At 38.4% G+C, this 22,184-nt stretch overlaps 1 protein-coding gene across 2 annotated transcripts in view; it reads left to right on the top strand.

Annotated features, from left to right (window-relative positions):
* Positions 1 to 22,184, top strand: part of LOC145268648 (uncharacterized) — a 366,656-nt gene that overhangs the window by 108,363 nt on the left and 236,109 nt on the right. For both annotated transcript variants that reach the window (XM_080124130.1, XM_080124131.1), the window contains exon 3: positions 17,563 to 17,829. In XM_080124130.1, coding sequence (XP_079980256.1) covers positions 17,563 to 17,829 — 267 coding nt within the window. The remainder of the gene's footprint in view (positions 1 to 17,562; positions 17,830 to 22,184) is intronic.

Below are 22,184 nucleotides of genomic sequence, written 5' to 3'. Positions count from 1 at the left end.
GATTTAGCCTCGGCTCGCGCGCACCTCATCCGCACAAGAACGACGCAGAGAGTACTGACACCTATGAAAAGTTTACGAGGGTCGTTCTGAAAGTAAGGTCTATTACTTTTAAACTCAAAAACGTTAAAAAGCTACAAAGATGGGAGTAGTACGATAAAAACGAGCGACCTTTTGTACACCAGAATTTATTTTTCTACATGGTCACCACCATTCTCAGTGTATTTCTTTCCTCTTTTGATACTTCTGTCGTAAAATTCCGTTGTGCTTTTTTTGACAAGAGAGTCACCACTTATCAAGGCCCGAAAGCTACTCGAGGATAAGGGTTAATGAATGTAAGTTGGTAGTGTAGTAGCTATTCATGGTGTAAGTTGTGGCGCGTTTTTTGTCATTCAGATCTCTGTCGCCAATATGAAATCGACGAACTGGTCTTCTATCTGTGTTGACGTTAATTGCATCGGCTTCCTAAACGGTCAACAGGCGCCGGTGAATGTTGATCGGTTAATTTTTCTTTACTTTTACCATGAATTCAGTGACGCATCTCTACTCTTATTGCACGTTCGTGCCAGTGGTTGCTTTTCCAGAGTTTCACACTATCAATATATGCAACAGAGAGATGAAACTTTTCATCATTAGAATAATGCACTTTGCAATCCCTTTTGAGACATTCGTGCGGAATAGAAAAAAAAGGAGGTATTACTTTTGGAACGCCCTACGTATGTCTGTAGGATTTTCATAACGAACGTTGAACGAATCGTTCGCACGTGTTTGTTTTTTTAATTGTTTTTTATAACAAAGGCGTACTTATTTTATTTATTTTCGGGCTGTTATACCCATCGTCATAATTGTTGTTTCACCACATTTCGGCCAACGCATCCTCTGGCCTTCTTCAAGTGGTTAACTATGACGGGACAGGAATGTTGAGTCTTGTATATAATAATAATAATAATAATAATAATAATAATAATAATAATAATAATAATAATAACTAGCAGGACCTGTGAAAATTCCACAGGGGAATCATTCATATGTAATATGCTCGTCTGAACTCCAATCTCTGGTCCCCCCTCGCCAATCTTTCACGAAAAACACCCGTCTAGCTGAATCCACTGTGAAAAATTTCCCCCACTCTATATCTGTGCCTAAATCAAAACGCGGATTCCATGAAAAAAGCTTCTTTCTTAGAACTGCACGCCTGTGGAACTCTGTTCCGTCTGCCTGCTTCCCACCGGACTACAACTTAGATGTCTTCAAGTCCAATGTTAACAAATTCCTAATGAACCGCCCCCTTAAGTAAACACTTCATCAAATCTCCACACTAACGTAATGTACTTGCAATAACCCTTATCCCTGAGTGGCTTCCGGACCTTGATAAGTGGTGATCACTGTGTAAAAAAAAAAAAAATATTGATGTCATCATTCTGTAGATGTTCAGTGTAAACGGAGACGCTCTAATATTATTGTAGCTCTTTTGTTAAAACTGCAAAAGTATTTATCGAATCAAACACGAACGCCTGGCACAGCCCGGTCGTAAAGTACGCTTAAATATGATATTTTTATTCTTGCAGTTTTTGTATGTATTATTTTAGAGTTAATGTTCTATAAATGTTTATATATTATAAAGTTGCGATTTCAAAAATAAAAAATATATCCATATGACTTGGCTACATTAGCTTGAATCAAAACCGAAATAAAACTATATATATAGTCTTGGACTTCCGGTTCTTTGACTGTCATGGCTCTTGTGGGCTGCGACGTTGTTTGGCTGTGGAATTTATTATATATATATATATATATATATATATATATATATATATATATATATATATATATATATATATATATATAACTTGAGTTCCATCAGCCATAATCGAAACCGAAACCAAAACTTATGAAGAATTCTTGATGAAATTATTTATTAAAAAATAGATTACTGGAGTGTCATTAGTTAGAATTGAAACCGAAACAGAAACCAAAACTTATGAAGAATTCTTGATAAAATTGTTCATGAAAAATAGATTACTTAAGTGCCATCAGATATAATCGAGACCGAAACCAAATCTTATAAAGAAGTCTTGGTAAAATTATTTATGACAAAAAAATGGAAGTACATAACAATGAAACGACCCGGATGTAAGCGTGACACAAAAAATAACACACGCTTACATCCGGGTCGTTTCATTGTTATGTACTTCCGTTTCTATATATATATATATATATATGTATATATATATATATATATATATATATATATATATATATATATATATATATATAGAGAGAGAGAGAGAGAGAGAGAGAGAGAGAGATGATAATGATGATGATAATAATAATACCACCACCACCATCACTACCATTCGTTCCATTTGTTTAAAAATCCCTTTTTCTTCATAGTTATCCTAATTGGTGGCAGCAATATGGGAGACGAAGTATATGAATTTAAATGGCAATAACTTGGGGGGGGGTTCATTTTATTTATTTCTTTAATTAATTGCGGACTGTTATCCTCATCATAGTTATTTATTTAATTAATTGCGGACTGTTATCCTCATCATAGTTTTTTGTTGTTTCACCACGTTTCGACCAACTCATCATTTGGCTTTCTTCAGGTGGTTAACCGTGACCGGATAAGAATGGTGAGTCTTGTAACGGTATCCCCAGTAATTACTGTCTTCCATAGTTGTTTTTGTTGTTGTGACTTTTACGACCGGGGCATCAAGGGATATTATAACCTTCTAGAAAGACATCAAATGGACAAATGATTATTGTTGGCATTGGTTACTCTGATAGCTTCTAGTTAGAATTGACATCGGATACTTACGGGAGGGCTGAGTGAAGGTTGTCAACATCCCTAAGTGAAAGTGTTTCTGTGGAACCAACTGGATTCGAACTTGGCACACTCAGGTTGTCAGTCGGTGTTGTTATCTACTTAGCCACTGTCACCCCGATCATCATCATCATCATCATCATCATCATCATCATCATCATCATCATCATTGTCACAGAAACTGGTGTTAACGAATTGATTTATTTATGCTTTGCGCACACACACACACACACACACACACACACACACACACATTGAACAAGGTAAACCCTTCCAACACACATAGCAGACCATGATCGACACTTGTGTTGATACACACATGTAACAATACAATCATACAATAAGGAAAGGATCATGGGTAAGCAGAGTCATCATGGAAATGGTGTGTTACCCTCCCTTACATCCCACTCTAACAACCAATGAAACTGGGAACCTTCGGGTCTCCCTCGACTATAGTCCGCTACGAAGCGTTAACTTGCTACAAAACGAGAGTCGTTGTTGGAATTGAACGCTTAAGTGTCGCCTTGAAGATCACAGGTGACCCCGGAACGCAAGTCACCGAAAGCATATGATTTTCAAACTAGGAAAGGTTAATTTAGAGAGAAAATTCTCTAAACCGACGCCAGAACGTGATGATGATGATGATGATGATGATGATGATGATGATGATGATGATGATGATGATGATGATGATGATTGTTATTGCTGATGTCGATGTTGAACGTCATTCTATGAATCAAGTGATTGCGGTTGGCATTCGTTTCCCCCATATCTTTCTAGTTAGAATTCTTTCCAGAAATACACTGGGCATTTACGGGAGGGGACAAATTAAGGCTGCCAGCATCCCTTAGTGAAAGTGTTTCTGTGGAGCCAAGGTGATTCGAACTTTGAACACTTAAATTGTCAATCCGTGTCGTTAGCTACTTATTCACCGGCACCCCGATGATGATGATGATGATGATGATGATGATGATGATCATCATCATCATCATCATCATCATCATCATCATCATCATCATCATCATCATCATCATCGTCGTCGTTGTCGTAGTCATCGTCATAATCATCACCATCACCGTCATCATTACCATCATCATTAAGACGCCACCACAACCATCACAACCACCCCGAAGGGAACAGAGAGGATACTAAAACGAGCTCTCGGTTGGTTTCAATAAAAAAAAAAAAAACAGGGCAATGTTGGCAGCTAGCTTGGCTGCCCCATACCCAGTATTACGATTTTCAAAGAAAGAAAATGAAAAAAAAATATCCCTAATAATAAATTAGGAATAGACTAAAAAAACTATAGAGTAGAGGGATAAAAATGACCCCCCCCCCTCTGATGCTCAACTTTTTGACCAGAGAGTACTCTAGGTCGTGTAGTTAGATAACCATCATCATTCCATGAACAAAGCTTCTTTCTCAGAAATGCCCGACTGTGGAACTCTCTTCCGTTTGCCAGCTGACTACAACTTGGTTGTCTTCAAGTCGAACATAAACAAATTCTTGATGAACCGCCCCCTTAAGTAAGACACTTTATCACATCTCCATTACTAACGATTACTACGATATTATCCCATTGAGGACTGTACACACAATAACTTTTATCCTCGAGTGGCCTCCGGACCTTGATAAGTGGTGATACCTGCGTAAAAAAAAAATCATCATCATCATGAGAGTCATCATCACCCTCATTATGATTTTCAGATTTGATGACTTTTAACATGTCCGAGGTTCGCCAGACATTTTATACAACGTTAATTAACCGGTGATCGGACGGTACCGATACACGGGAAAGAAAGTGAAATTATTGATAGTGGTTTTCGCTTAACAAGTTTGAACTGTTAATATTTTAGAGGGGGGGGGACACTATAAATTGTTGTTTTCATTACAACACTTGCTAACACACGTAGCTTAAAGAAAGTGGGCTTTTAATTTGCTGTTTCTATCTGTCTCGGGTGATACAGCATCAGTCGAAATATTTTTGATTATCGTTTATTAATAGTGAAAAAACGATCTGCTGTTTCCGCGTGGCACATCTCGACAATGCCCTAATCGTATTAGTTCAGGAATTGTAATTAAAAGTTGGATAAGAGTTGTCTTTTTGTGCAACAAATTGTTCCGTTCATTTCCGTTTCCGGTTTTATCGTAGCATATTAAGCTTCTTTTGCGAACTTTTTACTCAGTGAATCGGAATGCGGGTAATTTATTTTACGCATATTTTCGACAAGTTGATTTATTTTCCGTTATTTTTACCTCTTTGTGTTTTTTTTCTGTTTTTTTTTTTTACCGTTTATTCGATATTTTATTTTATTTCCGCTTATTATATTATGTCAGTTTAGTCTTTTTCTTGTTGTTGTTGTTGTTGTTGTTGTAATTATCATTGGGTTACAAGGAGCTTTCACACAGGTCTTCAGAGATCTTTCCCTGAAAACAGCCTGTGGTGTTCCCTGGAAGCTGAATGACAAACAAGTCTCCCCAGGTTTCCAGTACTCTTCGCCTCTTTCGATAACATTTGTAAATAAATTTGCATTATCGCAACAGCAGCTTGCCATTGATTTCTCGTTGCCAGATTATTATTATTATTATTATTATTATTATTATTATTATTATTATTATTATTATTATTATTATCGGCTCACAAGGGGCTTTCGCACAGGTTATCAAATATCTCTCCTTGATAACAACCTCTGGTTTTCCCTGAAAGCTGAGTGACAACAAGTCTCCCCAGATTTCCAGTACTCTCCACCTCCTTCGATAGCATTCGCAAATTCATTTGCGTTATCACAACAGCCGCTTACCATTGATTTCTCGCTGGCAGCGGCCATTCGTCTCCACTGGAATTTGAGGGACAATAAGCTTCCCCAAAATCTTAGTTCTCTCCGCACCTGCTCAAGTCTGGTCAGTGCTCTCTCTTCGGTCTTTCTATCCTCCTTGATCCTTCTCGGTTATTATGCATCACTCTTTCTTTTTGGTGCGAGTAGTGATGGAGTAATGGAAAGGAGTGAATGAGGGGATAGAGAACTTATAGATATGCAGATCCAATATTTTTAGTGCCATGTAAGGCTTCTTAATATTTGGCTTTTGCAGCAGTTTGTCTGGCCGGCGCATGTGGCTCATGTGTATTAGTCTCCGTATTCAAGGGTTGTTGTTGTTGTTGTTGTTGTTTTTATTATTATTATTATTATTATTATTATTATTATTATCGATTCTGTAGTATTTCTTCTTTCTTTCCGCACCCTGGGCGCTTATTATAAGAAAGGAGTTATCTGCCCTTTGTTTACATTTTTGCCGCCCCACATTTATTTTTATTATTTGTATCATAATTATTATCATCATCATTATTATTTTTATCATTTTATTATTTAAGTAATTTCATTATTTATATTATAATTATTAGCATCATCATCATCATCGTTATTATTATTATTTCATTAATTTATTATTATTATTATTATTATTATTATTATTATTATTATTATTATTATTATTATTATTATTGGCTCACGGGGAACTTTCACACTGGTCATAAAGGGTCTCTCTTTGAGAACAACCTGTGGTGCTCCCATGAAGCTGAGTGACAATGAGTTTGCATTATCGCAACAGCCGATAACCATTGATTTCGCGCTAGCAGCGGCCATTGGTCTCCATTAGAGTTGGAGTGGCAATAATTCTCCGCAAGGTACCAGTTCTCTTAGCATTTGTCCAGCGGAGGTCTAGTCAGCGCCATTATCGTCGGTCTTTCCATCCTCCTTGAGCCTTCTCGGCTATTTGGCATCCTTCTTTTGGGGGATGATTGGGTAATGAGAGAGGGGATAGACAACTTATAGATATACAGCTTCATTGGTCTCGGTTCCATGTAACGCTTCTTCGTGTTGTCTCTGCAGCAGCTCGTCTGGCCTGCATATGTGGTTCATGTCTATTAGTCTCCACATTCAAGTGTTTTTCTTAATATTTGAGCTGTTTTCATTATTGTTATTTGTTGTATCTTTCCAGCCATATCTCTGATTCCAATTTCTCCCATTCTTTTTCCAACGTTTTTGAAATTGCTCCTAGTGTTCCTACTATTATAGGTACTATATTGATCTTTTTTCATCATCAATATCCCTTTCAGCTCTCTGGCTAGATCTGTGTATTTTCTCCGTGTCTCCTTTTCTTCCTATGGTCAGCTGGCACAGTACAGTCTACGATTTGGCAGGACTTTTCTTTTTTGTTAATTATTACGACATCCGGTCTTCTTGTTTGGATGGGTTTATCCGTTTGTATGTCCATGTCCCATAGGATTTTGTGATTCTCGTTTTCAAGTACTGTTGCTGGCTTATGCGTGTACCATTTGTCTGTGCGTTCGAGATGCAGTTGTTAGTCGTGCCTGTTCTTGTATTCCTTTTGGCCTAGTTTGCTACATTCACTTACTATGTAGGTTTATCGATTCGTCTCTTTGTCCACGGAGTCTGCATTTTCTGTTTTCTTATGTTTTGTCGATATTTGCTTTGATGTGGTTGGTTCTTATCGAGTTACCTTGTGCTGTAGTTATTAAGGATTCAGTTCCTCAGTTTACGTGTCTTTTCGCATTCATGTCCAAATGTTTTCGTTATTCTCATCTTTTGTCACCTTTACGAATCTTCCGTGTAGTTGTTTCTCTTCCCATTTTTCTTTTCTTGTCTTATCCTTTGCCTCTCTGTTTTCTGTTTTATTGGGTTTTTATCGTGTCTTTCGCTGCTATGATTATTCTTGGAGTGTTTTGCATTAAGTATTTTTTTAGTTCTTTTATTTTTGTGCTGTTCACACAGTCTTCTATACAAACCAGTCCCTTCCCGCCGTCTTTCCTTTTCACGTCTTTCGATGTAGAGCGTTGTGCATGGTCATGAGTTTCCTGGTCTTCTGATTGAGCTGTCTCAGTTTTTCTTTAGTCCACGCTATGAACAGTCCAGAGTATTTTACTAGCGATACTGCCCATGTATTTCTGTTGCTTTGATGATGTTTGGTTCCAGAACCCCCGGGTATTTATAGAGGTCTTGTTCCCCTAGTGACCTCATTTCCGTTTCGTTGGCTTGTTCCATGCATTCTGTCGTCTCCACTTTTCCCTTTCTTATAACAAGTAGTGTGCACTTCTCTATACTAAACTTCATTTAGATATCCTGGCTGAAGATCTTGGTAGTGTTTATTAATGTCTCTAGTTCATTTTCGCCCCTTGCGAAAAGTTCCAGGTCGTCCATGTACATCAGGTGGTTCATTTTTTCCTCAGTGTTAGAGTAATTGTATCAGGTTTAGCACTTTCTCTGTACATTGTTAAGGGGCATCATAGCTATGATGAACAGTAATGGTGATAGTGAATCTCCTTGTAAGATACCTATTTGTGTGTTAACGTCTGTTACATGTTGTCCGTCAGTTGTCAGTTCCAGTCTCCAAGTTCTTGTTGCATTTTCAATCACGTTGATGATCCTGCTTGTTATTTTGTACATTTTTAAGCATTCTATTAACCATGCTTGCGGGATCCTGTCGTACGCCTTTTTGTAGTCGATCCATGCCATGGCTAAATTATATCTCCTTCTTTTTAGCTCCTTTAGGATCGTTTGATCTATATCTAGCAGATAATGTGTTCCTCTTTTTCCTTTCTGGCATTCTTTCTGTTCCTCGATTATTCAGGGAGTGTTAGATTTGTTCACTCAGTTGTGCTGTTAGTATTTTCCACATAGTGGGTAAGCACGTGATAGACCTATAGTTGCTGGGGGAAGGTTCCTTTTTCTGTGTCCTTCTGCATCAGTTTGGTTTTGCCTTTTGTCATCTAATCTGGCACGTTTGTTTCCTGTATACATCTTCTCATATTTTGGGATAGTCTTTCGTGTAGTGTTGTGAATGTTTTGAACCAGTATTCATGTATCCCGTCGTATCCTGGTGCTCTCCAGTTTGCCATTTTTCCTGTGGTTTTCTTTATGGTTTCCTTGCTGATTTCATTCACTGTTCCTCCCTCGATTAGTTGGAAATCTTCTTTCATGTCTTTCAGCCATTCTGCATTTCTGGTGGGATCTTGTCCTCCTTCCCATATCTTACTCCAGTGGAGTTTTGTTTCTGTCGGGTTTGGTCGTTCTGTTTTTGTTTTTTCTCCGTTCACATTTGGCTTCAATTGTGTTCAAATGTCCTGCTTTGCATTGTCATTTCTATTATTATTTGCTCACTAGGAGTAGTCAGAGAGACCATCATCAAAGATTTCTCTTTGAGAACAACTTGTGGCGTTCTCTGCAGTTGAGTGACAGCAAGTCTCCTCAGATTTCCAGTACTCTCTATCGATAACTTTTGCAGTTGAATTTGCATTATCGGAGCAGCCGCATACCATTGATATTTAGTTGGAAGTGATCATTGGTTTTCACGAGAATGTGAGTTGCAGTAACTCTCCCCGAAGGCTCGGTCCTCTTTGCACTCATCCAGCGGAGCTCTGACTAGTGCTTTCGACCCTCCTCACTTATTACGTGTGGCTAACCACACGGACTGACAAACTGAGTGTACCAAGTTCACTTGGCCGTTCCAGTAATGATCCGATGTCAATTTTAACTAGAAGTTATCAGAGTAACTGATGATGATCATGATGATGATGATGATGATCATCATCATCATCATCATGATGATCGGACAGAATTGGAGACTGGATCGTAGAGGGCAAAATGGCTGCTACTGATTGAGTATAGTAACACGATGATGATGATGATGATGATGATGATGATGATGATGATGATGATGATGATGATGATGATGATGATGAATCATTTAGTATTTTTTATGTTTGAAGCCTTTTCTTTTTTCATCCAGTTTTTTTTACGTTTATTTTCTATCTTACCATAAAAATTATTTTATTTGTTGAAAAAATAAATAAAAGTTATAGGCAACAACAGAGCTCGATTTCAACAGAGTTCAGTCAAGAGTTCAGTTCAAGATTTCGTCATGTCCCCTCCAAAATGGAAGCGACCGTTTTTGTTTTTTGTTTTTGTTTTTTTTTTTTATTCACATTATCTTTCATGTGAGGGTTTTTGACTGATTTTTTTTTTGTGATATAATTTTTGTAAACAAATACAAAACAGATTAATTCAAGTAATTATGCAAATATATATTTACATTAAGAAAACATAATCGTTACGCGTCCGTTTCTTTATTCACAATAAATTAAGTCCCAGCAACGTATTCACACAACTTTAGGTCCCTGGTGGCATCGTATATGTTTGTACCAATCAACACACAGTTATCCACACACACACACACACACACACACACACACACACACACATACACACATACACCCACACACGAACACACAAGAACACATAGACAAACACGCAGCCACACACGCACACATAAACACAAACACGCGCACATACAAACACACATAGCAACACACATACACATAGAGGCAAAAACAAACAAACACGCACTAACATGCACACGCACACATACAGATACAAAAGAACCACAAATACATACGCACACAAACACACAAACATTCAGACAAACACACATAGCCACACACACACAAACAAAAACACACAAAAGCTCACACACATACAGAAACACAAACGCACACAAACACACAGAAAAACAGAGAGAGACACAAACACTCACACATACATACATACATACATACATACATACATACACAAGCGGACGCACAACACATATACAAACACACACAAACAAAAACAAACGCACACACACAACGCCAGGTTATGTTGAAAAAAAAGCACTTGCGAGATCACAAGTACAAATGATTAAAATACTATGCATTACATATTCCAAAGATATTGATACACACATGGCTTTTGCTATTTAGAGAATGCCTTAGACAATCCACTTCAACTTCGGAAGGAAGAGAACTTTACGACGTGGTTAATTTTTTTTTTAACCTTTTGTGTGCTGCCTTCCGTGTTTTCTGAACAATAACTTTTGTAAATGCTAAGCTGCATAGATCAACCCCTTTCATATAACGTTGCTCTATTTCGAATGTTGCTTTATTTACCGCGAGGTAAAATACCAGGGTGAGAAACTGGCGTGGTCTATCCTTCTCTCGAGGATAGATGGGACTCTCTTAAGCCGTGATAATCACCCCATGGCGATTAAGCTACACTGAATATTCCGCGTTTCATCCACTCTAGGACTCTTCAGGCTTATGCGCGAATTTTGTGGTTGTTTGTCGTTTTTATATACGCATTTTGAAGTAAATACTTAATGTTTACGCATAAATTTATACTTTCGTATAATTGCGTATATAAAAACGACAAACAACCACAAAATTCGCGCATAAGCCTGAAGAATCATAGAGTGGATGAAACGCGGAATATTCAGTGTGGCTTAATCGCCATATATATTTTATAACTTACTAAGTAGCTCTACCTACGTATTGAGCACTTTTGAAGTAAATTCAATGTTTACGCATGAATTTATACTTTCGTATATTAATTTTATGTGAGTAAATTAAGTAGTTATATATATATATATATATATATATATATATATATATATAGATTAAGAGAGAGAGAGAGAGAGAGAGAGAGAGAGAGAGAGAGAAAATTACCTACTATTATATAAAAGTCACTTTGTGTGTGTGAGTTTTTTCCTCGTATGTTTCCGAAACGGCTGAGCCTATCTTTTGCAAATTTCACACAAAGGTAATTTATATTTCTGCCAGTGTTGTTAGATTTTTTCTTCTTTTTTTTTACACAGTGATCACCACTTATCAAGGCCCGGAAGCCACTCAGGGATAAGGGTTATTGCAAGTACATTACGTTAGTGTGGAGATTTGATGAAGTGTTTACTTAAGGGGGCGGTTCATTAGGAATTTGTTAACATTGGACTTGAAGACATCCAAGTTGTAGTCCGGAGGGAAGCAGACAGACGGAACAGAGTTCCACAGGCGTGCAGTTCTAAGAAATAAGCTTTTTTCATGGAATCCGCGTTTTGATTTAGGCACAGATATAGAGTGGGGGAAATTTTTCACAGTGGATTCAACTAGACGGGTGTTTTTCGTGAAAGATTGGCGAGGGGGACCAGAGATTGGAGTTCAGACGAGCACCTGCCATGGAAATAACGATAAAACAAGGATAGGCTCGCAGCGTCTCTTCTGTGGAAGAGAGGTTGCAGGGTAGAGAAGGGCATCCCCCACTAAGCTACGAAGTCTATTTTGTACTCTGTCAAGGCAGGATAGGCTGTTTTTTAGCAGCTCCTGCCCAGATATGGCAACAGTATTCCATCCTTGGGCGTACTTGGCTTTTATATAGATAGAGAATTGCATCAGTAGTGATATATCTTCTGGAGCATCTTTCCAGTGACCTTGGCAACAGACTTGATGTACGTGTTCCATTTCAGATCAGGAGTAAAGGTCAAACCCAGAAGCTTGTCAAAACAAGGGGCCTCACCCAGACGAGAGCCATCCATCACAATTGATGCCAGATGGGGATCAGAGCGTTGATGATGTAAGGATAGGAGTTTGGTTTGGGATGCATTAAAGGTAACTAGCCACATCTTCCCCCACTGAACCACGCGCTCGAGATCAGAGGCGAGAGAATCAGAGAGAACTTTGTCATTTACAGCCTTTGATGCGTTGCCGTAGATGGTCGTGTCATCGGCATAGATGTCAACGAATGATTTAAGTATGTGTTTAGGGAGGTCATTGATGTAGATAGGCATTGTTAGAGAAATTCATCCGATAAGTATCAAAAATCGAGAAATCCGATCTTAAAAATAATCTTTCTTCTTTTATAGATAAAAAAGAATTTTACCTGGGAGTATTTTACTTTACACCGAGAAAAAAGAGAAAAAAAAAACTGTTTTAAGATCGTCCATCCCAAATATCAGCTGACGTAATATTGTAAACAAACACAGATGGAATTTAATGAACGACATTATCATCATTATGATTTTTTTTATTTTATTTATTTATTTATTTTTACAAATTATTCCCCGTAATATATAATACTTAATTTAGCATTGATTCTATAATAATACCGACGCAATCTGCATAAATAAAGCTAGCATTTTTAAACGTATTGTACGACCGGGCAACACCGGGCGTTCAGCTAGTATATATATATATATATATATATATATATATATATATATATATATATATATATACTAGCTGCGTTCAGCTAGTATATATATATATATATATATATATATATATATATATATATATATATATATATATATATATATATACTAGCTGAACGCCCGGTGTTGCCCGGTCGTACAATACGTTTAAAAATGCTAGCTTTATTTATATATATATATAAATATATATATATATATATATATTTATATATATATATATATATATATATATACAGATAGATGCTTATACACGAGGGTCGTTCCAAAATTAAAGCCTTCTATTTTTAACTAAAAAAGTTGGAGAGCTACGAAGATGGAAGTGGTACTATTAAAACGGGCGACCTTTTGTGCTCCCGAATTGTGTTTCTACTATTATTCTCAATGTACTTTTGTCAGGAATTCAATGGCATATCTCTGCTTCTGACGCACGTTCATCACAGGGGATTGGTTTCTTAGAGTCTCTCTCCAGCCATAGCCGCAATAGAGAAGTGAAACTTTCAGGTCATTGTAGATAGATAGTTAACTATATATATATATATATATATATATATATATATATATATATATTACACGGTGGTCACCACTTATCAAGGCCCGGAAGCCACTCAGGGATAAGGGTTATGTATATATAAATGAGAGTGTGTGTGTGAGGACACTTCTCAACCCATATACGCAACGAATTTTAAATTAAAGACTTGAAATTTTGTATATAGAATATTCAGACATATGGAAAGCTTTTCGTTCGGAGAAAGGGTTGCTAATTGACAAATTACTACGTAGGAGTCGCCGGATTTTATCACTTTGTTAACTGTTTGACGCATGAGCATGTATGACTGATTCACATTACAGATTTATTATGCTAAGAATAATTATGGTTTGAAAATACCTGTTAAATATCGTATCACGCTGGCCTAATAGTTATCGTACTTGACTCACTGTCTTTAGGTTTTGGTTTCGATCTCAGATAGAGTATTTTCTCTTTACAAGAAGTAAACGGTTAGGAAAAAGAAACTTAATACACATATGCACATGTCTACGTTTCTGTATAAATTAAAATATAATGTTTATGAGTATTTTACGACCGGGCAACGCCGGGCTGCCTTCTAGTAAATAGATAAAGATGGCGGTCACCTATTTCTTTATCTAGAGATTTAAGTTATAACTCTGGTGTCAGCAGTGAGTTTTGGAGAATTTTTTCTTATTCCGTATCCATCTCCGTTCGATTACTTTTGCGCATGCGCGCTATTTTCTTTCTGGCGAATGACGCAACGTGATTTCTTTTTTGTTTTTTTGTTTTGTTTTGTTTTTTGTTTTTTTTGCTGTCGGCTCCCATATTCTTATAGAAACACGTGGCAGGCGGCTTTTTTTCTGTGCGGTGTTGATTAAGCACCTTATGTCGAACGGGAGTTGCTTATCAGGTAGAGAATTATGGAAGGTGCGAATGAAAATGGGTGACTAGAAGGAGAGGGGTGGTGACAGAAGAAATGCGAAACTGAAAAGAGAATCATGAAAGGCATATACACGGTGGAACGATAAAAAATTTTCCCCCCTAAAGAAAACAATTCATTCTACAACTTTATTATTGAAATAATCAATTCAGTAAAATTGATTATGTAGTAGAACTGACATCTATTTAATGTAGCCGCCTTCAGCCTCAATCACTGCCTCGATAATGGTCCGGAACTGGGAGCATGCCTTTTCTACAAGTTCCAGTGGGAGCTTTGCGGATACTCAGCAGATGGCGGCGATCTGCCTGGTTTTGGTGTTGTTAGAGGTCATGTTGGTGATGTTCTCGACGTATGACCAAACGAAATAATCCAGCGGGTTCAGGTTGGGGGAGCAGGGGTCCAGTGAGAGAAGAGTACAAAGTCGTAAGCGCTTCTTCTGAAGCCAAGCCTGTGACTCTTTGGACTCGTGGGCTGGCGCCGAGTCCTGCTTCCACATTCAGGATCTGGCAGCGGTAACCTGATTGCACCAGGGAATCGCCACGCTCTTCAGCACATCCATCGTTTGTGTTGATGTTGGTGTTGACGTTGGTGTTGACTTTCAAGCCGACTTTGAAGATGTGAGGTGGCATGATGTGGCCCTCACTTGAAGCGACACCAAAGACCATAATCGTGGTCGGAAGCTTTGTTTCCATCACCCTGGGCACGTCCCTGTTATTCGTGACAATCCAATGATGCATTTCTATATGGTTGGCAATAGTCCTGTTGTTATAACTTGGATCCGTAGTAAGCATGAATTCTACAGCGGCGCATCTCCGATATCGCTTGTTGAACATTGTGTCACATTCAGACATGAAAGAAGGCTCTTATCGCTCTTGGGAGTTGTACATTATATGTAGTAGTAATTTCACCAATAAAACAAAATATGACTTGGTTGCCATCAGCTAGAACCGAGACCAAACGATTTAGCGCTCAATCCTTAGTCGTTACCGTTTGAGGTATTGTCAAACTTATAAGAAATAGTTAAAAATGAACCACCTTTAACGTATAAGTGTATATTTGCGCATGCGTACAAAAGCATAAAAAGTTCAAATCATCCTAACATTTTACTTATTTCACAGTACACTTAAGTAGGTTATAATGTTATCACCTGAAATGCGCTGAATTTATACTAATTTCAATATGGTACATAATTACGTAATAATGTTTTCACCCGAAATGCGTCAGATCCATAATCTACACTAAGACCCTATAATTTTACTTATTTGCGCATGACACTTAAGCAACTCATAATGTTATCACCTGAAATGCGTTGGAATTTATAGTTTCAAGCTTGTAGACAAAATTTGTAGAAAAAGTAATGTAATTGAAAAAAATAGGATCACGTGATTCTGGAAAAGTTTTAATAGCGTGATGAAAAATGGATGACCAACAATTCTCCTATTATAAAATACCCCCCACCCGGAGGCAGCATCCCGAGAAAGAGCAACTCTGAAGGTATCTCCCTCATATGTAAGCCCTGGTGAAAGAGAAAGTACCAGAGTTGTGGCTAAGGATCAACTCATCCGCAATGTGGATGCTAGAACAGGGATATGCTTCAGTGGATAGATTGTACAGAAGTTACATCAAGCAAATAACAGAAGTCTGACAATACACCTGTAAATGCCGCCTTGATATAATGGGAGGGGAGGGAAGAGAGAGATTAAGTGTGTCAGGAGGGTGCGTGGCACTATCGTAGCTAAATGATGATGATGATGATGATGATGATGATGATGATGATGATGATGATGATGATTAAAATAGAAAGAAGATAATAATATTGATATTTCGTCGGGATATTAACTAAGCTTGTTTAGCTCTTACAGCTTAGAAAATCGCAAAGTCGTCAACATAGCCTGCGTCCTTCTTTGAAGCAATTGATGCATGATTTCTGCCATTACACCCCATGGTTTCGCTCCTAACGTAGCTATTGCTAGACTTCGCATCTCTAATATGTTACCTAGCCTCATCTCTCATTCTCTGATGAGAAGCATTAGGCTTCGAAATACCATGATATAAAAAGTTTTCTATATGCATTAGTATATATATTATATTTTCGTTCTTTCATTCTCTTCATATTCTCTCTCTTTCTCTTTCTCTTTCTCTTTCTCTCTCTCTCTCTATATATATATCTCTCTATAAAGAATGCAGTTTAACCTATCGCAGACTAAGCACTTGAATAAGCCAACTTCTAAAAAGCCTACAATTACAAAACAGAATTTAACTATATAAGAATGAATAAAGAAAAAAAAAACCTTAACTATAATTGTTAAATAGAAAGCCAAAATCATCAGCTGCTTTCTACCATGTAGCTGTTTCTGAGATTTATATATATATATATATATATATATATATATATATATATATATATATATATATATATATATATATATATATATATATAGCGTTCGAGGAAAAGAGCGAACTCAATTATATGAAAGGAGACTTATCTGGACATTATAAAGCTCAACAAGTATGTTTGGAGCTTATATATGAAAACAATAGGAGTGGGAAATGAAGTCACAGAATTATATATTGGTGGATATAGATTGGTTCATTTATTCAATAAGGGAATACAATCGATTAGTTGGGGGATAGAAGGGGCTCTTTATATATATATATATATATATATATATATATATATATATATATATATATATATGTATGTATATATATATATATATATATATATATAGTAATTTATAAAATTTCATTGCGTTTCATCCACTATAGGATTCGTCAGGCTTATGCGCGAATTTTGTGGTTGCAAACGAAAAGCAACCACAAAATTCGCGCATACGCCTGACGAATACTACAGTGGATGAAACGCAGAATATTAAGTGTAGCTTAGTCGCCATATATATTTTATACATTACTAACTAGCTCTACCTACGTATTGAGCACTTTTGAAGTAAATACTTAAAGTTTACGCATAAATCTATACTTTCGTATATTAAATTTATGTGAGTAAATGAAGTAGTTATATATATATATATATATATATATATATATATATGTATATATATATATATATATATATATATATATGCGCTAAAGTTAACTTTTACCAAAAATTAAAAGTTGATCGTACCTACGTAATAAGTTTGTTTCTATGTTTTCTTCTCATTTGTTTTTTTGTTTGTTTGTTTTTTTGTTTTTCAGAGGGACCGTTGTCTAAATTTGTCAACTACGGCTTCGGTTCCTTGCGTCCCCTGGAGGGTGTGCAGTTATACAACAAGATCATGCTCGGGCTGACCCTGGATGCGTGCGCACAGCTATGTCTAGCCGAACACACTTTTAAGTGTGTCACGTTCGATTACCTGTTTGCAGACCAGTCATGTCACATGAGCAAATACATCGCTGCCAACGTCCACGGAATCGCACCGGTAGACGACAACAACTTCCGAGTCATGCATTACGAGTTAAAAGGTAGCAAAAAATTGATTCAATCTTTTATTTTTCAATTGTATTTTGTCAAACGTATCCATAGAATTATTTATCTGGGATGAGACCAGTAGTACGCTGTATAAAAACCTCTACTGAATCACACTGGTAGACGACTTGGAAATGGACTCATTGCAAACGATTGAACACTAGGTACATAAGCCCCATTTAGATTAAGAGATTGTATCATGCCTGTTACGCCTATTTAATATTTATAGTGTCGACATCTTGGAGTCATTTTTTTTGCAGATTTTCATCGTCATTCATTCTCTCCTGAGAATGAATTATCTGGGTGTTATGTTTGACGTTCATCTTCGTCGCCAAATGTTTGCAGGTTGAACCAACTAACGTATAAGGCAATACAAATGAAGACTCAACAAACAAAGGTAGATCAATAAGAAGTGTACTAGGAAAAGTATATTTACAGTATATTTACATAATGGTTAGGTAAGAGAGTCTTAGCTGGAGAACATATCTGCTCTCGGCTCGGTCTTCGGTGGCTTCTGGTTAACACACCCTCAGACTAACCGAGTCTTGCTATTTATGCGTAATATTATCCACATATGTAAATGAGTGGGTTCCACCACAGTAATAATGAACATTTTTATTATCAAAATTGCACGCCCATAACAGGAATTATTTTTGTAGTCTCACATCGTCAATATCTGCAACAGTGACATCAAGCATTCAGGTCATGAATGCATAAGTTCAGTAATCATAACAAGGTAATTTGCATTGCCATATGATCCATTAAGATGGAATAATAATAATAGGAGGTATTACTTTTGGACTGCTCCTCGTGTATGTGTATATATATTTATATATATATATATATATATATATATATATATATATATATATATTCAGTAATGTGATTGATAATTTAAAATTCAAATAAGAATTAAATTAAAAATCCGTTTCACAAGAAGGAACAACAACAAAGTCAATAATTTGTACGATCGTTTCGGAAAACAATGTTTTTATTGTTGTAGACATTAAGCCACGGACAATAATTTTTACATATAGTATTTTAAAAAAAACAAAGTTTCCTCATCAGCAAAAGTATTGGGAAGGGTTTTTAATATATGTAAAAGACACCATAAATAAACCTAGTATTAAAAGTATTAAAAGCACACACACACACACACACACACACACATATATATATATATATATATATATATATATATATATATATATATATATATATATATACGAGCTTCTTTCAATAAGTTGTCAGACCTTTTGTACAGGCATAAAAAATTGTTGTACCTATTTACTATGCCTCGCCACGGGACAGAGTTAGACAGCAGGGTCGTTTTTTAACGTGGAGAAAAGGTACAAAAATAAAAATTGTCTCAGTCGTGAAGGATTTCTCCTCCACCGAAAGAGAACAAGAAATAGAAGTGCAGCATCTGAAGAACAGATAGTATTTATTTGCTCCCCCACCGAGCAAATTAGGCACAAGGCCGATTTTTAATGTGAGGAGTGAAGGGAGGGGGAAGGGAAAGGGGGGACCAGCTCCCGAGAGGTGGGAAATGGGAGCTGGTTAAAGGTCAAGCATGTGGGGTTGCCCCCACATCTGGTCTTTGCTCGTCATAGCTAGTCCTAGCTAGTCATAACTTGCAGTATCTGCCGGAACAGATGGTATTTATTTGCTCCCCCACTGAGCAAATTAGGCACAAGGCCGATTTTTAAAGTGAGGAGTGAAGGGGAAATGGGGACCAACTCCCCGGGGAGTAGGGGAGCTGGATAGTGACAATTGGTATGAAGGGTTGCCCCTACATTGACCAAGGTCTTATATGTGGAGTTGCCCCCACATATGGTCTTTGCTTGCAGTATCTGCCGGAACAGATGGTATTTATTTGCTCCCCCACCGAGCAAATTAGGCACAAGGCCAATTTTTAATGTGAGGAGTGAAGGGAGGGGGAAGGGAAAAAGGGGACCAGCTCCCGAGAGGTGGGAAATGGGAGCTGGTTAAAGGTCAGGCATGTGGGGTTGCCCCCACATCTGGTCTTTGCTAGTCATAGCTAGTCATAGCTTGCAGTATCTGCCGGAACAGATGGTATTTATTTGCTCCCCCACCAAGCAAATTAGGCACAAGGCCGATTTTTAATGTGAGGAGTGAAGGGAGGGGGAAGGGAAAAAGGGGACCAGCTCCCGAGAGGTGGGAAATGGGAGCTGGTTAAAGGCCAGGCATGTGGGGTTGCCCCCACATCTGGTCTTTGCTAGTCATAGCTAGTCATAGCCTGCAGTATCTGCCGGAACAGATGGTATTTATTTGCTCCCCCACCGAGCAAATTAGGCACAAGGCCGATTTTTAATGTGAGGAGTGAAGGGAGGGGGAAGGGGAAAAGGGGACCAGCTCCCGAGAGGTGGGAAATCGGAGCTGGTTAAAGGTCAGACATGTGGGGTTGCCCCCACATCTGATCTTTGCTAGTCATAGCTAGTCATAGCTTGCAGTATCTGCCGGAACAGATGGTATTTATTTGCTCCCCCACCGAGCAAATTAGGCACAAGGCCGATTTTTAATGAGAGGAGTGAAGGGAGGGGGAAGGGAAAGGGGGGACCAGTTCCCGAGAGGAGGGAAATGGGAGCTGGTTAAAGGTCAGGCATGTGGGGTTGCCCTCACATCTGGTCTTTGCTAGTCATAGCTAGTCCTAGCTTGCAGTATCTGCCGGAACAGATGGTATTTATTTGCTCCCCCACTGAGCAAATTAGGCACAAGGCCGTTTTTAATGTGAGGTAAAAACCAGCTCCCCTAAAAGTAGGCAAAAAGGGGGCACTCTGGTTACCAAAAATAATAATTGTCCCAGTATAGAGGGTTTCCCCTCCATTGACTGGTACAAATTATCTTAAGTGCAGCATCTGCCGGAACAGATGATATTTATTTGCTCCCCCACCGAGCAAATTAGGCACAAGGCCGATTTTTAATCTGAGGAGTGAAGGGAGGGGGAAGGGAAAAAGGGGACCAGCTCCCGAGAGGTGGGAAATGGGAGCTGGTTAAAGGTCAGGCATGTGGGGTTGCCCTCACATCTGGTCTTTGCTAGTCATAGCTAGTCATAGGCCTGCAGTATCTGCCGGAACAGATGGTATTTATTTGCTCCCCCACTGAGCAAATTAGGCACAAGGCCGTTTTTAATGTGAGGTAAAAACCAGCTCCCCTAAAAGTAGGCAAAAGGGGGCACTCTGGTTACCAAAAATAATAATTGTCCCAGTATAGAGGGTTTCCCCTCCATTGACTGGTACAAATTATCTTAAGTGCAGTATCTGCCGGAACAGATGGTATTTATTTGCTCCCCCACCGAGCAAATTAGGCACAAGGCCGATTTTTAATGTGAGGAGTGAAGGGAGGGGGAAGGGAAAAAGGGGACCAGCTCCCGAGAGGTGGGAAATGGGAGCTGGTTAATGGTCAGGCATGTGGGGTTGCCCCCACATCTGGTCTTTGCTAGTCCTAGCTAGTCATAGCTAGTCATAGCTTGCAGTATCTGCCGGGACAGATGGTATTTATTTGCTCCCCCACCGAGCAAATTAGGCACAAGGCCGATTTTTAATGTGAGGAGTGAAGGGAGGGGGAAGGGAAAAAGGGGACCAGCTCCCGAGAGGTGGGAAATGGGAGCTGGTTAATGGTCAGGCATGTGGGGTTGCCCCCACATCTGGTCTTTGCTAGTCCTAGCTAGTCCTAGCTAGTCATAGCTTGCAGTATCTGCCGGAACAGATGGTATTTACTTGCTCGCCCACCGAGCAAATTAGGCACAAGGCCGATTTTTAATGTGAGGAGTGAAGGGAGGGGGAAGGGGAAAAGGGGACCAGCTCCCGAGAGGTTGGAAATGGGAGCTGGTTAATGGTCAGGCATGTGGGGTTGCCCCCACATCTGGTCTTTGCTAGTCATAGCTTGCAGTATCTGCCGGAACAGATGGTATTTATTTGCTCCCCCACTGAGCAAATTAGGCACAAGGCCGTTTTTAATGTGAGGTAAAAACCAGCTCCCCTAAAAGTAGGCAAAAAGGGGGCACTCTGGTTACCAAAAATAATAATTGTCCCAGTATAGAGGGTTTCCCCTCCATTGACTGGTACAAATTATCTTAAGTGCAGCATCTGCCGGAACAGATGATATTTATTTGCTCCCCCACCGAGCAAATTAGGCACAAGGCCGATTTTTAATCTGAGGAGTGAAGGGAGGGGGAAGGGAAAAAGGGGACCAGCTCCCGAGAGGTGGGAAATGGGAGCTGGTTAAAGGTCAGGCATGTGGGGTTGCCCTCACATCTGGTCTTTGCTAGTCATAGCTAGTCATAGGCCTGCAGTATCTGCCGGAACAGATGGTATTTATTTGCTCCCCC

Source organism: Euprymna scolopes, chromosome 44 (genome assembly GCF_053919585.1).
Source record: "Euprymna scolopes isolate OS-2025 chromosome 44, ASM5391958v1, whole genome shotgun sequence".
Taxonomy (NCBI): domain Eukaryota; kingdom Metazoa; phylum Mollusca; class Cephalopoda; order Sepiida; family Sepiolidae; genus Euprymna; species Euprymna scolopes.
Note: the sequence above shows the minus strand (reverse complement) of the source record. Positions and strands in the feature narration are given on the sequence as shown.